The following is a 19,241-nucleotide window of genomic DNA, read 5'->3' as shown; positions in this document are numbered from 1 at the left end:
TGATTCTGAGGAAATAATTAAAATCCTACATCCATTTCACTAATTACAACAAATTATCTCAACGACAACAAAAAAATAGCTATGGCTTTGCAAATGAAAGTGGGTCAAATGTTTGGCTTCTAGTAATAAACTACTCAAGGACAATGTGTCATATATTAGTGATACAAATAATGAACTTCTCACATGCATGATTGCCAGGGCGCCACCATTCAAGAACAGATTTGTTTCTCTAAGATAATTATTATAATTTCAAAAGGGAGGCTGATTTTTCTCCTACCTCATGCCAAAGGATGCCAAATTTAACACATTCAAAATCCTAGTTTTCTAATTTGGATTTCCTATTGCATATGATTCCTCCAATCATATTGAGTGGATCACTCTGGCCACAATAGTGTCTCTTTCTGCCAATCTTGATTTCAATTATTTCCACATTGAGCAAAGTCAATTGCATGCTTCTAAGTCAGATACTGGAAGAGGGAGAAGTTGGTCATACCATTCAAGTGTCCAAAGCCAGCCGCATGTTTAGAAAGCGTTAATGAGCCCATTTATTTGTGCAAAATAAATTTCATTTTCACAATTCATTTATTTATTTTTTTTGTGAAACTCACAATTTCATTTATTTTTCACTCCCTCTTGTAGTTTCATCAATTTGAATTGGACAGTACTGAGCCAATTAGATGCTACCTGCTATGAACATACAACAAAGAGTCCATAATAAAACCTACCATATAAACTGAAGCAATTGTAAAGCCAAGTCAGATAGGTTGCTACTTTATCACGTCAAAAGAGTAAATTCTCACCAGCCAATCATGGTTTCTTTCATCATAACTCACATGTTAGTAAAAATTGACTAAAAGTATATTTTTATTCCTGCAGTTCCTTATTTCCAACTTATTCAGACTGTGCATTTAGCTATGAATGCTTCTGGGAATGTCCAGATTGAATAGTGAGACCAAAGTTAAGTGTGTCTTGTCATAGCTCCACATTAACTCTTCCCTCCTAAACCACTGCTCCTCAGGCCAGTTAGAAGTGCTCTAATTTTCCCAACCTGTTAGGTCAATTGCAGTGGATCATACTGAGTCAAGAACTACAATATTCTCTGTTGCCAATATTCACTTCTGCACCATACTTTTGCAAAGACATTTGTCTAATTCTGAGGCATTGAATATCCACAGATTAAATGAGAGAAATTGGCCAAAGAAAAATAGGACTATTATCATGAACAGTTCATTCTGATGAATGACTGCTGATTATACATGGCAGGTTTGCATTCGTTAACATATCTACCACAATAGATTAAAGAACACATATACACACACATTCACAAAATGGGATTAGGGCTGTGGGAGGGCAGGGAGAAAGTAAGCGTTCATTTTCTCTGCTTTAAAGAGTGCACTCAGAAAAGTATGTGTTCTGAAAAAGGCTTTCAAGCATGAAGAGGAGGAGGAGGAGGAGGAGGAGGAGGAGAAGGAAAAGGAAGAAGGAGAAGAAGAAAAAAAAGTACCTTTGAAAATGACTTCATTGGTGGCTGCCAAAAGATTGATCATTTGACTTTTGAAATGGTCTATGTTGACTCACTGAAAAAAATGGCAAACCTGTTTGAATAATAATACAATCCAATTGCCCTCTTATGTTTTCTTACTGCACTGTTTAATTGCAAAAACACAGAGGATAAATGGACTGTGATGAATATATAAGACCAAATAACATGTTGAGAATGTGAAATGTCCTGAAAACACAAGTTGCAATCTGATGTTGTTGATCTAATCCACACACATGCCGTAATTGGAAACATATCTCACACACCAGCGTATTGGAGTAGATCAGCAAACAGATATTTGTAAATTTTCCTCAAACCTCGATTTACATCACTCACATGTGACAACTTCATTTTTGTTGCCTCTTCCACTTAAAAAAAAATAAAAATTTAAAACATAGCTTTAAGAAAAACTCAGAATGTTTTGGGCCCTTCCAAATAAAACAGATTTTTGGTCTTCCTTCATGAAAAGAAACAATGAAGCAAAGATTCGAACCTGCTGGAAACATTTTAAGCCCGTCTCGTCTCTCTGTCCCCCCAGATCTTTTCAGCACACCCTCCTCCCTTTTTTCTTAGCGTCAAACTGGTTCTCCACTTCCTTTACATCAGTGGGAACACTTCCCTTCTGGGTGTCAGAATCTCTCAGAGGAGTCAGGGGCTGCCCTGCAGAGGAAATGACCAGCTGTGAAATGTAAAAGAACAATTCCTTCCACATGTTCCTTTGCTCCCGGAGCAGGCAGGAGTTGTCAGCTAGCATCACTTTGGAACCAGGCAGGCCTCTGCATCATAGTCCTGTCAAAACTAATTTACAATTAAAGACCTGCATGACTGTTTAAAGCTTTTTCAATTCCAGCAGTTTTCAGAAATGACTTTGAGATTGAAATGGATCAAACAAAAAACCATTGTTGTAATGAGCTGTGAAGGATGGCGAAGAACCTCACAAAATAAGCCAAAGATTAAAACAAATTATAATCATGTTTAAAAGAAATCTGTTAATGGTACAAATACTCACTACACCTCCAATTAACGTTTGTGTGAAAATTTCCCAGCTAGGCCGGGCGGGTGCAGTGGCTGACGCCTGTAATCCCAGCATTTTACGGGGCCGAGGTGGGCCGATCAAGAAGTCAAGAGATCGAGACCATCTTGGCCAACATGGCAAAACCCTGTCTCTACTGAAAATACAAAAATTAGCTGGACGTGGTGGCGTGTGCCTGTAGTCCCAGCTACTCGGAGACTGAGGCAGGAGAATCATTTGAACCCGGGAGGTGGAGGTTGCAGTGAGCTGAGATCACGCCACTGCACTCCAGCCTAGCAATAGAGCAAGACTCCATCTCATAAACAAAAAAGAAATTTTCCCAGCTAAGCCCCAATTTAGGAAGTTTAATGCTGCAGCTATTGGAAGTCATATGCAGTTTGTAAATGAAGTTACAAGGTTACACCTTCATGGCCAAGAAGGAAGGGAAGGAAGGAGAGGGGAGGGGAGGACAAGGGAGGGGAGGGGAGAGGAGAGGGGGGAGGGAGGGAGGAAGGAAGGAACGAACGAAGGAAGGAAGGAAGGAAGGATTTACCTTGAGCAATGGAAGCTTTAAAAAAGATTAAAATTGCTTTAAAATATTTTGAGCATTTCTGTCAATTAAAATATTTTGATGCATTTCCATATCTTAAATAAAGGCATTAAAAATTGCAGGTAATTAGCTTTTTATGCAGATTAATCACTTTGAAACATACTGTGGTTCCCTGAGGCTCAATTTTACACTGAGATAAAGGACTTAGATCCACCTATGCTACTTGAAAACCAAGACATTCAAGAGAAAAAATGCCATAGTTAGAGTCTAAAAATTGCCTCAACACTTCACCAAATGGTGATTCTGAAATGGCAATTTCACATTCTTAAAAGCTTGGATATATTTTATAGAAGTACTCATTCCTTAAGAGCTATCTGAAAATAATTAGAGATACACATGATAGAAAATTATTTGAGACAGTTTCTCCACAAACTCAGCTCCAGCTGTCAAAAGCAAAGTCATATGTGCTGTTTTCAAATGCCAGATTAATGATTCTTCCATAGAAACAGGGAAACAATTGACTGGCAAATTATTAACTGAAAATACGTGTCTCTGGTTTGGGATCATTAATCGTGTCTGAGAGCAACTTGCTTCCCTTATCTTACACATGTGGGAATGGTGACCTCAGCCCTTCCGGGAACATGATATTGAGACTTGGCTAAAATTGACCACAGATACAGAACCATTCAAAGTCACACAATAGGTCTCTTACTGTCTGAGCATACCAACTAAGCTCTGCTGTCCAGTTTGTCCATAGCTTCCTGTTCCGGAGCTTCAGTATGGAGGGACTTTGGCTGCTTCCATCTGTGCCTCTATGGCTCCCACTGCAGCTATAATTAATTTGTCATCTTTTCATTCCTCCTCTGCCTTACGGCTTACAGATAAACTGGCTTATGTCTATCATATCTCTAACAGTATATATTAGGCAGAGCCCTCTCACCAGGTCACCAAATAAGTCACTGAAATTGAACCACTGGTACATGGCCAGTTGATTTTTGACAAAACTGCAAAGTCAATTCAACGATAGATAAAGAGTGTTTTCAACAAATGTTGTTGGAACAATTGGACATTCATATGTGAAAACAAATAAAAAACCATCAACCTTAACTTCACCCTTTACTCAAAAACTAACTCCAAATGGATCATTGGATTAAATGTAGAGTGCAAAACTACAGAACTTTCCAAATAAAATGTAAGAGAAAATCTTGTGAACTGGAGTGTAGGCAAAGGGTTCAAAGACATGACCTCAAAAGTACAATCCATTAAAAAAATTACGAATTGAATGAACTTCATCAAAATTCAAAACATTTGTTATGTGAAAGAAAACATTAAGAAAATAAACAGATAAATTTCAGACAGAAAGTATTTACAAAAAGTATCTATATCCAGAAGGGATAAGAACTCTCAAAATTCAACAGTGAAAAACAAATAAATAAACCATTCAATTAAAAGAATGGGCAAAAGACTTGAACCGATACTTTACTAAAGAGGATATGTGGTAAATAAGTACATTAGTCATTAAGGAAATCTAAATTGAAATCATGAGATGCCACTACACACAAATTAGAGGGACTTTTAAAAGACTGACAATACTAAGTGTTGATAAGGATGCAGAGCAACTGAAATGCCCATGTTACTGGTGGAAATGAAAAATGATACAGTCACTTTGTAAAACAGGCAGTTTCTAAAAAGTTAAATATACACATACAATACAATCTAGCAATCGCACTCATAGGTATGTATTCTGAAGAAGTAAATACTATATTCACACAAAAACTTGCCTATGCGCATGTATAGCAACTCTTCATAATTACCAAAACTTGAAACAATGCAAATGTCCTTGAGTGAGGGAAGAGATAAACTGCAGTACATCCATATAAAGGGGTACCACTCAACAATGTTGAGTGAAAGAAACCAGTCTCAACCAGTATGCATACAGGTTGCACACTGTATGACAATTTAAAAAGTCAAAACTAATGACAAGTATGCCAATTTTGAAAAGACAAAACTATGGTAATGACAAACAGATCAGTGAGTGCCAAGGATTAGGATGGATGGAGGGAAGAAAGTGCCTGTAAAACACAGCACACAGGAGTTTTTTTGAAGAGTTGGGGGGTGGCAATATAGCATGCCTAATTGTCTCAGAGGAGAGTATATTTCTTTATTCTTATTGTGGTAGTGATTACGCAAATCTGTATTTGTACATAGAATTGTATACTCTTTGAAAAAGTCCATTTTACTGTATTTTAATTTTAAAACACAATAAATAAACTGCCTACTTGACTGCTTTCCATAGAAAAGAGTTCTGATCCTAGTTGGTACTCAGAGCTATATTCATTTATTCATTCTGCAAATGTTTACTGAAAAGCTATGATTTGGGACATCATAGATTTATGTGTCTTGTATACCCTGGGATACATAAATAAGCAAAACAAAGACTCCTTTCCTGCAATTGTAATCTCTCTATGAAGAATTTTTTAAGACTTAAACCAGTAAGTGGAAGTGGGAACAGATAGAGTTGGTGCCTTCGGAAGCAGCTCTAGGCAACTGTCTTTTCATTTTTATCCTGGTAATCTAAAGCAAAGTGAGGTTCACAGACCAGTGCCACATGCATCACATGGGACCTACAGAATTAATGCCCACCTCAAACTTGATGAATTTGAATTTTCCATTTAGCAAGATCTCTCGGTGATTCCTATGCACATCAGGTCTGATTAGTGCTGTAACAGTTTATCTTACTGATGTGACCACTCTCTTCCTTCTTGAGACTTAAAGCTCCCTGGTCTCCACAAAGTCTGACCTCCTACTTCTGCTTTTTCAGATTGTTCTTTTGCAATTTCTTGCGTCTTTTCTTTTACCTGTCCCTTCAATTAAGAATGTCCTACTCTTAGGTCTACTCTTTTCTTCCTTGGTAAACTCATTCATTCCTGTGGCTTTAGCCTGCATATCAGGATGACACCCATACGTTACTTCTGAGCTTTAAATTCATCTTTTCAACTCCAAGCAAGTTATTGTCTTCTTAATTTCCCCTAACACCTTAAATTCAGTTTGTCCAAAAGTAACTGGTTAACTTTAAGCTGATACCTGTTCCTTTGGGTTTCTTATCTCCAAAAAGGGCAATGTTAGTTTCCTAGAAACCTGGGATACAAATAGTCTTGCCTACGAGCTTCACATCTTTGCTTATGACACAACTCTTCACTTTCCAATTCCTGTTAATGCAATTTTATCATGTCTCTTGAGTGCATCCCACAGCAGTGCTCTGCCTCAGGTCCTTACCATCTCATGTCCTTCTTACTGGATTTCTTGCCCTAAAATGATCCTTGCCCAAATCTATCCCATTTTGTAACCAGAGCCCAGTGGTTCCTTATAGTTCCTCAAATACAACTTATACTATGTGACTTCTTAACTTAGCTGGTGGTTTTCCTTTTATCCCCAGATAATTCCCGACAATGCTTGCCTTTTGAACTCTAAACTATCCTTCTAGCCTCAGGACAAGATTGTGAAACTAACACATATGTCCCCAGATCACATCAGTACAGGATTAAAAATGGGGTTATATTAAAAGCTCTGATCAATTTCAATTGACCTCAAAAGCTCACTCATTTATTTCCAGGAGTCCACCTATATGCTCACATGAGCCCATGAACCACTAATTTCCATCCACATATACTTTCTCGCAGTGGCTCCGTAACACCCTGAATTACAACATTGCTGCACATAGAACACAGAGCCGTTCCCTCTTATTCATGATGGGTAAGTTCCAGGATCCCTAGTGGGCATCTGAAACTGCACATAGTATCAAACTCTGTATATACTGTACTTTTTCCTATCCATACATATCCATGATAAAGTTTAATTTATAAATTAGTCACAGCAAGAAATTAACAACCATAACTAATAATAAAATACAACAAATGTATCAGTATGCTGTAATAAAAGTTATGTGAATGTGGTCTTTCTCTTTCTCAAAATATCTTATTGTACTGTACTATTTTTGGACCATAATTGACCACAGGTAACTGAAACTTTAGAAATTGAAATTGGGTAAGGGAAGACCACTGTATTTGTATATAGCATGCCTAATTGTCTCAGAGGAGAGTATATACTATAATATACTGTTCTGTGTCTGACAGAATTTCAATGAAATGGTTCTCTTTTTAGCAGTTTGGGGAGTGTTTCCAAGCATTCCTCCCTCTCCCTGGGAATTCCACTGTGAGATGACTGGGCTAAAGAACAAATGTGATTCCTAGACATTCGACGTTTCCCACCATCGCACCTCTCACCTAGCAACTGAGTCGCTAGCCAATTGCATCTGCTTCAATTCTTCTCCAAGTCTGAATTCTGTCTGAGAAGGCTTGCGGGTCCCTTATGTAAATGGAGTGCTGGTGGCCCTTCTCGTCATCTCTTGGATATGTGGACACATGCATATCTCATGGTGGAGCAGGCTTGGGCTCAAGTAAGCCTTTGAAGGCCAAGGGCTTGGTGTTGCTTTGATTTTTAATTCTATAGCATTTGGCAGCATGATTTGTTCTTGTGGTTGCACAACAAAATTCTGAATTGAATTCGGCATCACAAAACAGATACAGATACTGCCAGAGATACTGCCATTGAATATAGGCATATTCAAAACAAAATTATCAGGTGTGTGAAATGTTTGCCTAGACTGACTCCTAAAAAGTAAAACAGCCTAAAAACGGCGATAATCCAAAAGTTTTATCATGAGTCTCTTCTTCTGGCCTTTCATAAATATTTTCAGGCCTCTGATATCCACCTATTTGCAAGGTTGACCACCACTTAAAACATCAACCACAGGATTAAGTCTGGAATCCTGTAGTATGTGTATGTGAGTGCACATGGGTGTGCATGTGTGTGCACGCACATGTGTGCCTGCAAATGAGCATTAAAGATATTTTTTTCATGATTCTAGGACAGTAGCTGACTCAACAGATTACATATGGAGCCTATCAATGTGGACAGCTTGTGAAAGATCATAAACACATTTTTCATATAGAAACGCTGCAGCCACAAACACACCACGTGGTCACCCCTTCCCTAAGCTTTGCTCCTTTAATTGTAAATAGCCAGAAAGTCATCAAGCCAGAGTTTAATAAACTTTTAATTTGAAATGAATTACCACATGTTGTGTTTGTTTACCCATTATTAAATCTCTTAGCAACATATCAGTGGCAGAAACAGCATACTGTATCATAGCCCTGATATATTGGAAAACAAACCCATGGGGTATATTAACGGCTAATAATATGCTTCCAAGAAAAATAAATAAATATAAGCAATAGTAAAGACGTGTATTTGAAGAGCTTTTTGTGTTCTGTTTTTCTGTAAATTTGTTTAGAATAACAGCAGAAGGTGCCTCTTCAGTCTTTGAATGTGAGACTTGAATAAGTCCATGCTCAGAGCAGAGCAAATGAATGATCTTTTTTTTTTCTAAAGCATTTTCCTGAAGCAGAGAACATTTTTCCTCTCGTGATATACAGTATTCTCAGATTGAACACGCGGGTGTTCATGCTTTCTGGAGTGCTACCTGTCCTCCTTTTAGGGGAACTGGGAACAGCATTCTAAAAGTCAAGTTTATAGCTCAGTGCAGTAGGTGTGGAAAATACAGTCCTCGTTACTCCAAGGAAAAACTAGAAAGCAAAAATGGTCCAAGAATAATTGGCTGTTGTCTTCTGTTTTATCCTAACACTAGGTTAAAACATCAATAACACTGACAGTTTATTAGTTAAGTCAAACTCACTTTCCCAAAAGTTAAAAATTCTAAAGTAAGAATATTTAGCTCCATATTTAATGCAAAAAACACTGGGAAAGAAAAAGAAAAAAAAAAAAAGAAACCTACTTTGCAAATACATGTATTTTACAGTGTCTCATGTGGCGGCTTTACAGTTGACTTTTGAACTTGATATTTGAGCAAAAAAAAGTCAATGGTTTTCTAGGGTTTTATCTAATGAAATCACAATCATTCCTTTTGTATTTTGTGAATTATTAATTTTATCTTAGGAAGATGATCTTCAGCCATCAGCAAGGGCTTCGTCCATTCCTTCCCTTTCTGTGTCTCAGATTCCCAGGTTGCACAGATGAGACGCTAATGTTAAAGTAATTTGTTTTCACAGAACAAGGGCATCGCAGGCCCTCAGGTTGGAAGGCCTGACTAATCTAATTCCACATACAGGAATGGTGTAAAAGTGATTCTCCTGCAGAGGCAACTGAATGAGAATTACCCACAGTGTCCACGAACATACTCCACGTAACTGCCCCACAAAGGAATTTGGAATGAGGCTAAATCTGACACTGGCTGGTCTGTGCTTTGGGAACCCATCCTCCCTTTTTATGAGACAGGGTCTCACTTTGTCACCCAGGCTGGAGTGCAGTGGTGTGATCTCAGCCCACTGCAGCCTCGACTTCCTGGGTTCAGGCGATCCCCACAAGTAGCTGGGACTACAGGCGTGCACCGCCAAACCTAGCAAATTTTTGTATTTTTTTGTAGAGATGGGGTTTTGCCATATTGCCCAGGCTGGTCTTGAACTCCTGGGCTCAAGTGATCTGCCCACCTCGGCCTCCCAAGGGGCCCCTTTCATGACACTCTCTGCTCTTTTTCAGACTGCCAGAGCCTTAGGCTTATTTTATGCCCCACCTCTTACCTTCCTTCTATCCACACTAAGTACACCAACACACTCATTGATACCTACCTTGGATAGTGGTATTTAGATTTTAAAAATTAAAGCATTCAGCCTATTAAATCTCACAATGAAAAATACTTAAGGCTGAGAGCAGTGACTCACGCCTGTAATCCCAGCAATTTGTGAGGCCGAGGTGGGTGGATCACCTGAGGTCAGGGGTTCAAGACCAGCCTGACCAACATGGAGTAACTCCATCTCTACTAAAAATACAAAATTAGCTGGGTTTGGTGGTGCGCACCTGTAATTCCAGCTACTCCGGAGGCTGAGGCAGGAGAATCGCTTGAATCCAGGAGCTGGAGGTTGCAGTGAGCCGAGATTGCGCCATTGCACTCCAGCCTAGGCAACAAGAGTGAAACTCTGTCTCAAAAAAATAACAAATAAATGCTTAAAGCCAGCTGCAAGTTGTGATTTTGAGGATCGCTAGCTCCACACTTTACCCACCAAAACCAGACCATGTTGTCAGTCATTTCTTATCTTCTCTGGCTGCAAATCCTAGTTCTAACATGAGAGAAACAATACACTTTGGTTAAGTTGCTTTATAACTGTGATGCTTGTTACATAGCTTCAGCATATATCTGATTTCTCATTTATCTTTAGAAATATTTGTTTAAAGCCAGTGACATAATTTGATATATATGTATTCTGTGCATAAAATTTCAACATATTTCCAGGTAGGCATCACTCTATAAACTGATATTTAGTTGTCTGGAGGTGGAGGTGGTGGTATCTCAGTTGTGATATGATATTGGCTTACTCCCAAGAAAGCAGGTCAGGTGTGTATACGGAAGCCCAGGCCTCATAATAGACCTGCCCTTAGGAAAGCAGGGGTTACTAATACTTGAGCCTGGCAGAGAGTTGTACTTGGTCCAAGAAGGCATAATCTCTAAGGGACTTGGAGAACCCCAGTAACAACTTGAGAAGTATTTATCGCCCTCTATGAAGCTGATAAGCAGAAGACAGGAAGACAGATGTCACCTGGGAGGTTGAATCGTGTAGGCATTGGGTCTGGCCATTATGGCTCCATGGTAGGGATCTGTCACTCTTCTCCTGAAATATTGCCGTTTCCCTGATCTGTGTTCTCAACTCAACACGCCTATCCCTCTACACATTCTTTCTGGTTAAACTCAACCACTTAGCAGTTTCAGCTACAGTCTCTGTGTTCACATGGCCCTAATGAACATATACTCCCTCCCCATTCTCTATCTCCCTCCTGAGCTTCACATCCATTTCCCAGTGATCTCTTGAACATTTCTTTGTGTTTTTTGAAATGGAGTCTCACTCTGTCACCCAGGCTGCAGTGCAGTGGCGCAATCTCAGTTCACTGCAACCTCCGCTTCCCGGGTTCAAGCTATTCTCGTGCCTCAGCCTCCTGCATATCTGGGATTACAGTCACCCACCACCACGCCCGGCTAATTTTTTGTATTTTTAGTAGAGACAGGGTTTCGTCATGTTGCCCAGACTGGTCTCAAACTCCTGAGCTCAAGTGATTCACCCGCCTTGGCCTCCCAAAGTGCTGGAATTACAGGCATGAGTCACCACACCCAGCCACCTTCAACATTTTTATTTGGATATAATATAGAAATATCAAACTCTGCAGATCCAAAATCAAGCTCCTGGTTTTCCTCTACTCTTATTCCTCTTCCCATAGTTCCTATTATCTGCTGGTTGATATCCATATCTATTGTGTTCAAAGTTTAGGAATCAACTTTGTTATCCTCCACCATCCATATTCAATCAATCAACAACATCATGTTCATGGCCATTCTATTGCCCTTCTTTTACACTTTATGAATGTTCATTCTCTTCTCTAACTTTATTATCTCTGCCCTAATTGAGGCCCTCATCTTTTGCTTGGACTACTGTAAACTTTTCCGACCTATTCTGGTTTTAGACATGCTCTGCTCAAATAAATCCTCCTAAAATTTCTCAGTGATCTATCTAAAATTGAAATGGAAATACATCACTCCCCTTTATAAGGGCTACCCAGTTAACACTGATTTCTGATCAGCTGCAAGACACACAAAAAGGCAGTGGAAAAATGGTAAAGAAAAGGTATTACTACCCTAGAATCTTATACATGGCTAAATGATCTATCAAAAGTGAGGGAAAATAATAGACTCTTTCGGATATACAATGACTAAGAGAGATCCAAACTCTAAACAAATTACTAAAGACTTATTTCAGCAAGAAGAAAAATGGAGTCAGAGTGAAGACATGCTATCTTAAAAATATCATGAAGCATCAATATGTCATTAAATTAATTTTCTATTAAGAGTAAAAAATACTAACTGTTGTATTTAATAACCATAGCCAACAATAGCAATTGGAAGAAGAGGTGTTTTCAATGGGCAAGGCATGCTAAAAGTCCTTGCCACATCCAGGAAAAGAATGGAAATATGGAATGAGCTTAGAATTTTAAAGATGTTTGATAGTTAAATATGTAAGTGAGAAATTAAGGATAACATCTAAAGTAAAGGATAAAATCTGTAGATTATACAGACAGAAGGGCATAAAAAATTAATCTTTTTAAAGCAAAGAAATAGGATGGTAAATTTAAAGTGAAAATTAGATGCCATCAACAAGTACAAATATAACAATAATAAGAGTAATTTCCAAAACTTTAAACTTACCTATTTAAATGGCACATGTTATTTACTTGCCTTTTCTTCTATTTTTTAATTAGTATATGTGAGTTTTACATATTTTGGAAGTACATGTGTATTTTGATACCTCTCTGCAATGACTAATGATCAAATTGGGGTATCAAGGATATTCATCAACTCAATGATTTATCTTTTCGCTGTGTTATGAATATTACAGATCTGATATTCTAGCTATTTTGGAACATACAATAAATTATTGTTAACTATAATTTTCCTACTGTACTCTCAAATACTAATGTTTATTCCTTCTATCTAAAATTGTATTTTTGTACCCCTTAATTTGTCTTGAAAATAAAATCCAGATTTATGCTACTAACTGATACATGCCCAAACTGTACTACAGAAAAATGTTACAATTTAAAAATAAGGGGTAGTATAATAATGTGTGCCATGAAAATACTAAAAATTAATTATTCAGGTGGGTAGTATTCATATCAGATGAAATAGAACATAAATTCAAAAGTATTAATAGACAAACAGAAGTAGAAAAGAATTATAACATCCTACAAACTATAACAATTATAAACTTGTATGTACTTAGCAGATTTAAAATGTATAAAGCATTCTCTGACAAAATTACAGGGAGCAATGGACAGATCCATTCATAATTTTCTCTGATCTACAATGTGTAGATTTTCCCTGATCTACACAATGTGTGGATAAATAAAAAGTTAAGATACATAAAAATGTTAAGAGGATAAATATATAGAAAATAATCAGTAGAGAACCTGAATGAAGGTAAATGTCAGTTGTGTACTAAAAAAAAAAAAAAAAGAAAAGATTAAAAGCAAGACTAATAAGGAAAAACAACAATGGCTAATATTAATAATCAACATTAGGAATGACAAGAAAAATATATAATATGATAGAGTTACTTGTATTTCAAAATTATAGTAGTAGTTTTGTGTATTTTCTTATAGATACATAAAAATATGCATTGAGTAGTACATCGGTTTCCTTCAGGGAGAAGAACTAGGTCGCTGGGGAGCAGCAGGGGAAGGCAGGTTTTCTTTTGAACAATGTGAATATATCACCTGCTCAATAAAACTTTAACAAAAGGAAATAAATTTAAAAAGTAAAAAGATAATGTACCATGACCAAGTTAACCCAATCAGTTTTTAATGAATTAAAGATAGAAAGATGGCATAATAAGTAACAATCAAAAGTTGAACCGGAAAATAAATGTCCCCTACCACCCTCCTAAAAACAACAACAGCAGCAACAAAGCCCCAGAACTCTTACAGGTCGATGAGGCAAAACATGTCCCAAAGAAAAAGTGGACAAAGTATAGGAACAGGCAGTTCCCACAAGATAATACCCAAATGGTCAACAGAAATATACATAGTTTCAAAAATGCTTTAATATACTTGTATCCAGAAAAATCCTAGTTAAAATAAAGAGATATTATTTCATGGCAATTGAATTGGCAAAACTAATCTGACAGCAACAAGGGTTGATAGAATGCGGGCCAAAGCAACTCTCTTACACAACTGTATGGAGGGTAAATTGAGACACTAGGGGTGGCAGTGTCACTAGTCTATACATTTAGAAAGTGTGTGCATGTGATTCAGCCATTCCTTTTGGGGTTATATAGTCTCTAGTGAAATTCCCACCAACGTGCACAAGCAGAGCATGTTCAAGACTGGTCATTGTGGCTCTGTTTGCAACAGAGTATAACTAGAAACAACTACAATAACATAAACAAACAAATTTTGTTATAATCCTGCAAAGGAAGTCAATACAACAAAATTAGTAAATTAGAAATAGACAGATACAGTTAGATAAATATCAAAGACAACGTTGACAGAAAATAAAAGTTGCAGAAGCAGATGTGAAGTATGATATATTTATGCAAAGCTTAAAAACAGAAAAGATATACACTGTTAGTGATTCCATATATATATATAGAAAATGTTTTAAAATATACATGGAAATGATCAATAACAAATCTGAGAAGGCTGAGAATGGAATTAGGAAGCAGTTCACAGAGAGCATTAATCACTGATAAATGTTATTTTTTCATAGAAAAAATGGGAAGTAATATGGCAAAATGGTAAAACATCAGCAAAGCTGGCTACTGGGTACTGGTGTTTGCTATGTTATTTTCTGTATGAGATGTTTAAAATATTTAATAATTTCAAAAATAAAAATAAATTACTTATTACAAGGCTTCTTATCACTGGTAACACTTGTAGCATTAGTACAATGCTGGTAGAGCTATTACATGCTGTTGTTATTATAATTAATACCAATCCATCAACTGCTGTTTTAACTGACATCAATGCTTACTGCTAGAGGACACACCCTGTTAAAGAAGCTTGTGAATCTTCTGGTAAATGCAACAATCTTTTTATAAGAAGGAGAATAATCTCTAATAGCATATATATTCTGTAAGTTGGAATTTTTGTAGATTGACTATTTCAAAAAACTTTATTTGCTTATTTACTGCCTGACGACACCAGTCTTTGAAAACAAAGGCCAATAAAATAAACTATATTAATTGACAACTATTTTTCTGAAAATATTTTATCTTTCATAGCCGGTTTTTGGTTACCAGTCTTGTAAGCATGCAAGAAAAATTGAAATCTAAAATAAGAACCAACAGAAGTCAAATTATGCCCCCTTAACAAGAACAACAAAAACACTTGCAAAGCAATAAGGACATGGAGAATGACTTGTTTCAATGATGCTATTTTACATTTACATATGTAATAGACAATGTGATATAAAAACTAATATTCAAACATATTTAAAAAGAATGATAGTTTCTTACATTCATAATATAATTTATACAACACGACGTGAAATACTAGCAATAGAATGCTGGGAAAAAAAAGTCAACCAACCCTGAGAAGAGTGTACTGTGGATTTAGCTCCTTCCTCATCCATTGAGGCACAAGCGTTCTTCTCTGTTTCTTTCTCTGAAAGGCCAGCTGTATTATCCACTCCTGATTCTGCTTTCTCTCCTTTAGCCATTAGACAAACTGGAAATTCAGGGAAAGTCGAGTATGGCTTTCACGATTTTTTTGACCATCGAGATGCAAAGGAAATTTAATGACCTATTAAGAGATCAATCTGTTATCTAAATTGTTGAAACTATTACATGGTTTTCATCTTTAAAAAAGAGACAATTTGAAAAAGCTAAAATATCAATAATAAATTCCGTTTTCCATACATGATACGCTTTTGTTTGGTTGCATTACGAAGAATGCAGGTTTTTTGCATTAACAAATTTACACAAGTGCTTCAGATAGTGCCATTTGCTCTCTCTATATTAGTTTCTCCTTTATTTCAATTTATAATTTTTAAAATTTCTTCTTCCAAATAACACTATCTAACATTCATACTAGGAGAAAATTAGCAAATATTCATTCACTGTTTACCATCTCCAAGAAATAATATTTTAAGTTCAACAAGAAATGACGAGATTGTAGAATCTAGCAGTGAATGAGTGCTCATTATACAATTTTTTCAGTTTTTCTCTATGTTTAAAATTTTAATAGTAAAAGTGCTTGGAGACAGTAATGACACAAGAAGCGAAATATTCAGGAAAGTGAGGAATTGATAGACAAAGCTTCCTGGGAAAGAGTGACAGGCTATCTTTCTGACATCGTTTTCACTGTTGCATCCTTACACACATGCTGTGGGGAGCCTCAGAGCTGTTGGCCAACCTCCTCTGGGATGCTCAGGGTTATTAGTCTGAGTACTATCCCTAATGACACCGTGAGAGAACACATGAGTTCATGGCTAAGCCACTTGCCCTGGCTCTGCCAGCCCCTCGTTGACAGTAGCAGTTTCTCCACACTGACTGACCCAGGAGAGAAATGTTCAGGATTCACCTGGATTGACTTGTTTCCTTTTTATCTTCTAACAGGGCATTGCAAAAAAACACTTTGCTGTTCCATCATCTGCATTACTTTCCTTTTCTCTTCCCAATTCCAACTTATTCTTTTCTGAGTAAATACAGCGTTAACTTGTTCAAAAATGTTTGCATTTGAGAAAACTTATATTGGAAAAATCGACAACTTTAGAATTTCACATAAGAGGAAACTGAGGTTTCCAGAAAAGAAGTTTTTTTTGTTTTTGTCCTCATGAGAGAGAAGGATCTACATGCCTAGTTATTCTGCCTACAGTCAGAAAATCATGCATCTTGCATGCTATTGTTCTCATAAATAAGACTCACTTCCCCATGAAATGTTCAGAAGGAGAAAATTATTTTTATTGTCTATCAAATAAGAATGTTAGTGGACAATTACATCCATTTCTAATGGATAATGCCAGCTGAACTCTGCAAATAAATTATAGTATTCCTTATTTTTCTCTACATAGTATTTTTAATAGAAAGTCAGAAAAAAACGAGGCAAATTTTAGTAATATGTTCAAATTCAAGTAGATTTTGGTCAAATCAAATTATTCTAATGCTGCTAAAATATACCTACTTTTCTTGACCTTGCAAATATTAAACGCTACTTCAAATTTAACCCCAAATATATACTGTCTTTATGTTGAATAACAGTACTACATAAATTGTCTTTTATAAAACAAAGCCGATTCTAACTTTCCATCCCATAATTTATAGAACACTGAATTTTAGGAAACAGTTAGTGAAAAAGTCAGTTAATAATTATAGATGTCTTCCACATTAGTTAGACCAAAATTTACTCTATTTATTTATTTATTTATTTATTTATTTATTTATTTTGAGCCAGAGTTTCGCTCTTGTTGCCCAAGATGGAGTGCAATGGCGCAATCTTGGTTCACTGCAACCTCCACCTCCCAGGTTCAAGCGATTTTCCTGCCTCAGCCTCCTGAGTAGCTGGAATTACAGGCACCTGACACCTCGCCCAGCTAATTTTTGTATTTTTAGTAGAGACAAAATTTAACCATGTTGGCCAGGCTGGTCTCAAACTTCTGACCTCAGGTGATCCACCCGCCTTGGCCTCCCAAAGTGCTGAGATTACAGGCATGAGCCACCACACCCAGCCCAAACTTTACTTTCTTATGGCTATATTTATTATGACTCTTGGTACGGCATTCAGGTCACCAATTTTTAAAATATTTTCTTATGGATTTTCTATAGTTATCTTCAACCTTTAGATAAATTTTGAATTTTATTTTACATTCATTTATAATAGTCTTCCTTTTCAAGCTTATTTATATCAGCATTTCTGATTATTAGAAGGTTTTAAAAAGTTCTGATGCCTGACACCCCACCACAAAACAACTAAATTAAAATATCTGAGACTAGAACCCAGGCAAAAGTATTTCTAAAACTTCCCACAAAATTCTAGTGTGCAATCAGATTTATCTTAGGATGGCACTATTTCCAAAATGAATAGACAGGTATATATTCATATAAACATTATTTTATTAATAGCATACCTACACTGCCCCAACACGATATTTCAGCAAAACATTATAATGGAATTAGATAAGAAGAAAAAATGCCACGTAATTCTACTCAAAGTAAATAGGAAACAGGAAGATCGTTGCCGATTTTAAGGACGAAATTACATGTGCTTCCTGGGAACACCCAATTGAATAGTTCTATCAGTTAGGTAAGTAGATAGGTAGACAGACAGACAGACAGATACATTACATAGATATAAATAAAACTTTAAACATGAAGGTGAAGAAGAACAATTTATGGCATTATACGACACGAACAACCTGGGGAAAAACATCATAATCAGGAAGAATAAATTTGGGTACAAAGAACACACTACGAATGCGCTGGAATGCTTATCTTTTTTGCATGCCTAGAGTAGGCAATGCCCAATGCACAACAGAAGCTCAGTAAACACTTTTTGTTTTTTTTTTGAGATAGGATCTTGCTCTGTTGCCCAGGCTGGAGTGCAGTGGCACGATCTCAGCTCACTGCAACCTCCGCATCCTGGGTTCAATTGATTCTCCTGCCTCGGCCTTTCAAGTAGCTGAGATTACAGGTGCGTGCCACCAAGCCTGGCTAGTTTTTGTAGTTTTTTAGTAGAGACGGGGTTTCACCATGTTGGCCAGGCTGGTCTTGAACTCCTGGTATCAAGTGATCCACCGTGACAAGGAAACTTACCAGAGCTCCATCCCCATGTTGATGAGATGAAGCTGCACACTCTAACCCAGCAGTGACACATTGTGAACTGAGACTTGAGTGGCAGCTCTGGCCCATTCACAACATAGAAAATTTAATTAAATGATCTTTCAAGTTCCCACTAATTCTATAATTTTATTCCTTGTTTCTAAATATCTATTTAATCTGTATTATCAGAAATCAGCATTAAGATGTAATAACTTTTACCATCCTATGCCACTTTACTTATTAAATTTTCCAACGGCATGAAAGGAAGCTGACGGCTAGAAAGAAGCAGCTTTAGAAAACATTTTAATTCCTTGCCACTTAAAAAATCCTATTGCAAACCTGAAAATAGAGATTGCACAGCCAATGGTCCAAGTCCAGGCAAATCAAATCTTCAGTCTTCCTAAAGTTGCTGAGTTTCTGGTCATAATGTCCTCGGAGAAGGGGACACTTACATTTTCCCTCCACTATATTAAAGTTGTTATCACACAAAGGGAACACTGCCCAGCCCACAGCCCGGTCCTGGCAAGCATATGTTCCACGAAGGAGAAAGAGTTCAAACAAGAAAGCCATGCCAGGGCTCACATTTTTCTTTTGAGGGAGCACCTATGAAAAATATTAAGAAAAGAGAAGATAGAGACGCTTGTGGTTTTAGAAACACGTTACATTCAGTGATGACTATACACAATTTAGAATTAAGTAAAACGTTGG

The 19,241-nt window shown here is 36.9% G+C and overlaps 1 protein-coding gene across 1 annotated transcript in view; it reads right to left on the bottom strand.

The window, feature by feature from the left end:
• The window catches only part of OFCC1 (orofacial cleft 1 candidate 1), a 496,016-nt gene that overhangs the window by 81,688 nt on the left and 395,087 nt on the right, over nucleotides 1–19,241 (bottom strand). The window contains exon 7 of the mRNA XM_026446973.1: nucleotides 15,307–15,444. Within this exon, the coding sequence (XP_026302758.1) occupies nucleotides 15,307–15,444 (138 nt within the window). The remainder of the gene's footprint in view (nucleotides 1–15,306; nucleotides 15,445–19,241) is intronic.

The sequence above is a fragment of the Piliocolobus tephrosceles genome, chromosome 5, assembly GCF_002776525.5.
Source record: "Piliocolobus tephrosceles isolate RC106 chromosome 5, ASM277652v3, whole genome shotgun sequence".
Lineage (NCBI taxonomy): Eukaryota > Metazoa > Chordata > Mammalia > Primates > Cercopithecidae > Piliocolobus > Piliocolobus tephrosceles.
The sequence above is the reverse complement of the archived record's forward strand: the minus strand, read 5'-3'. Positions and strand labels throughout refer to the sequence as shown.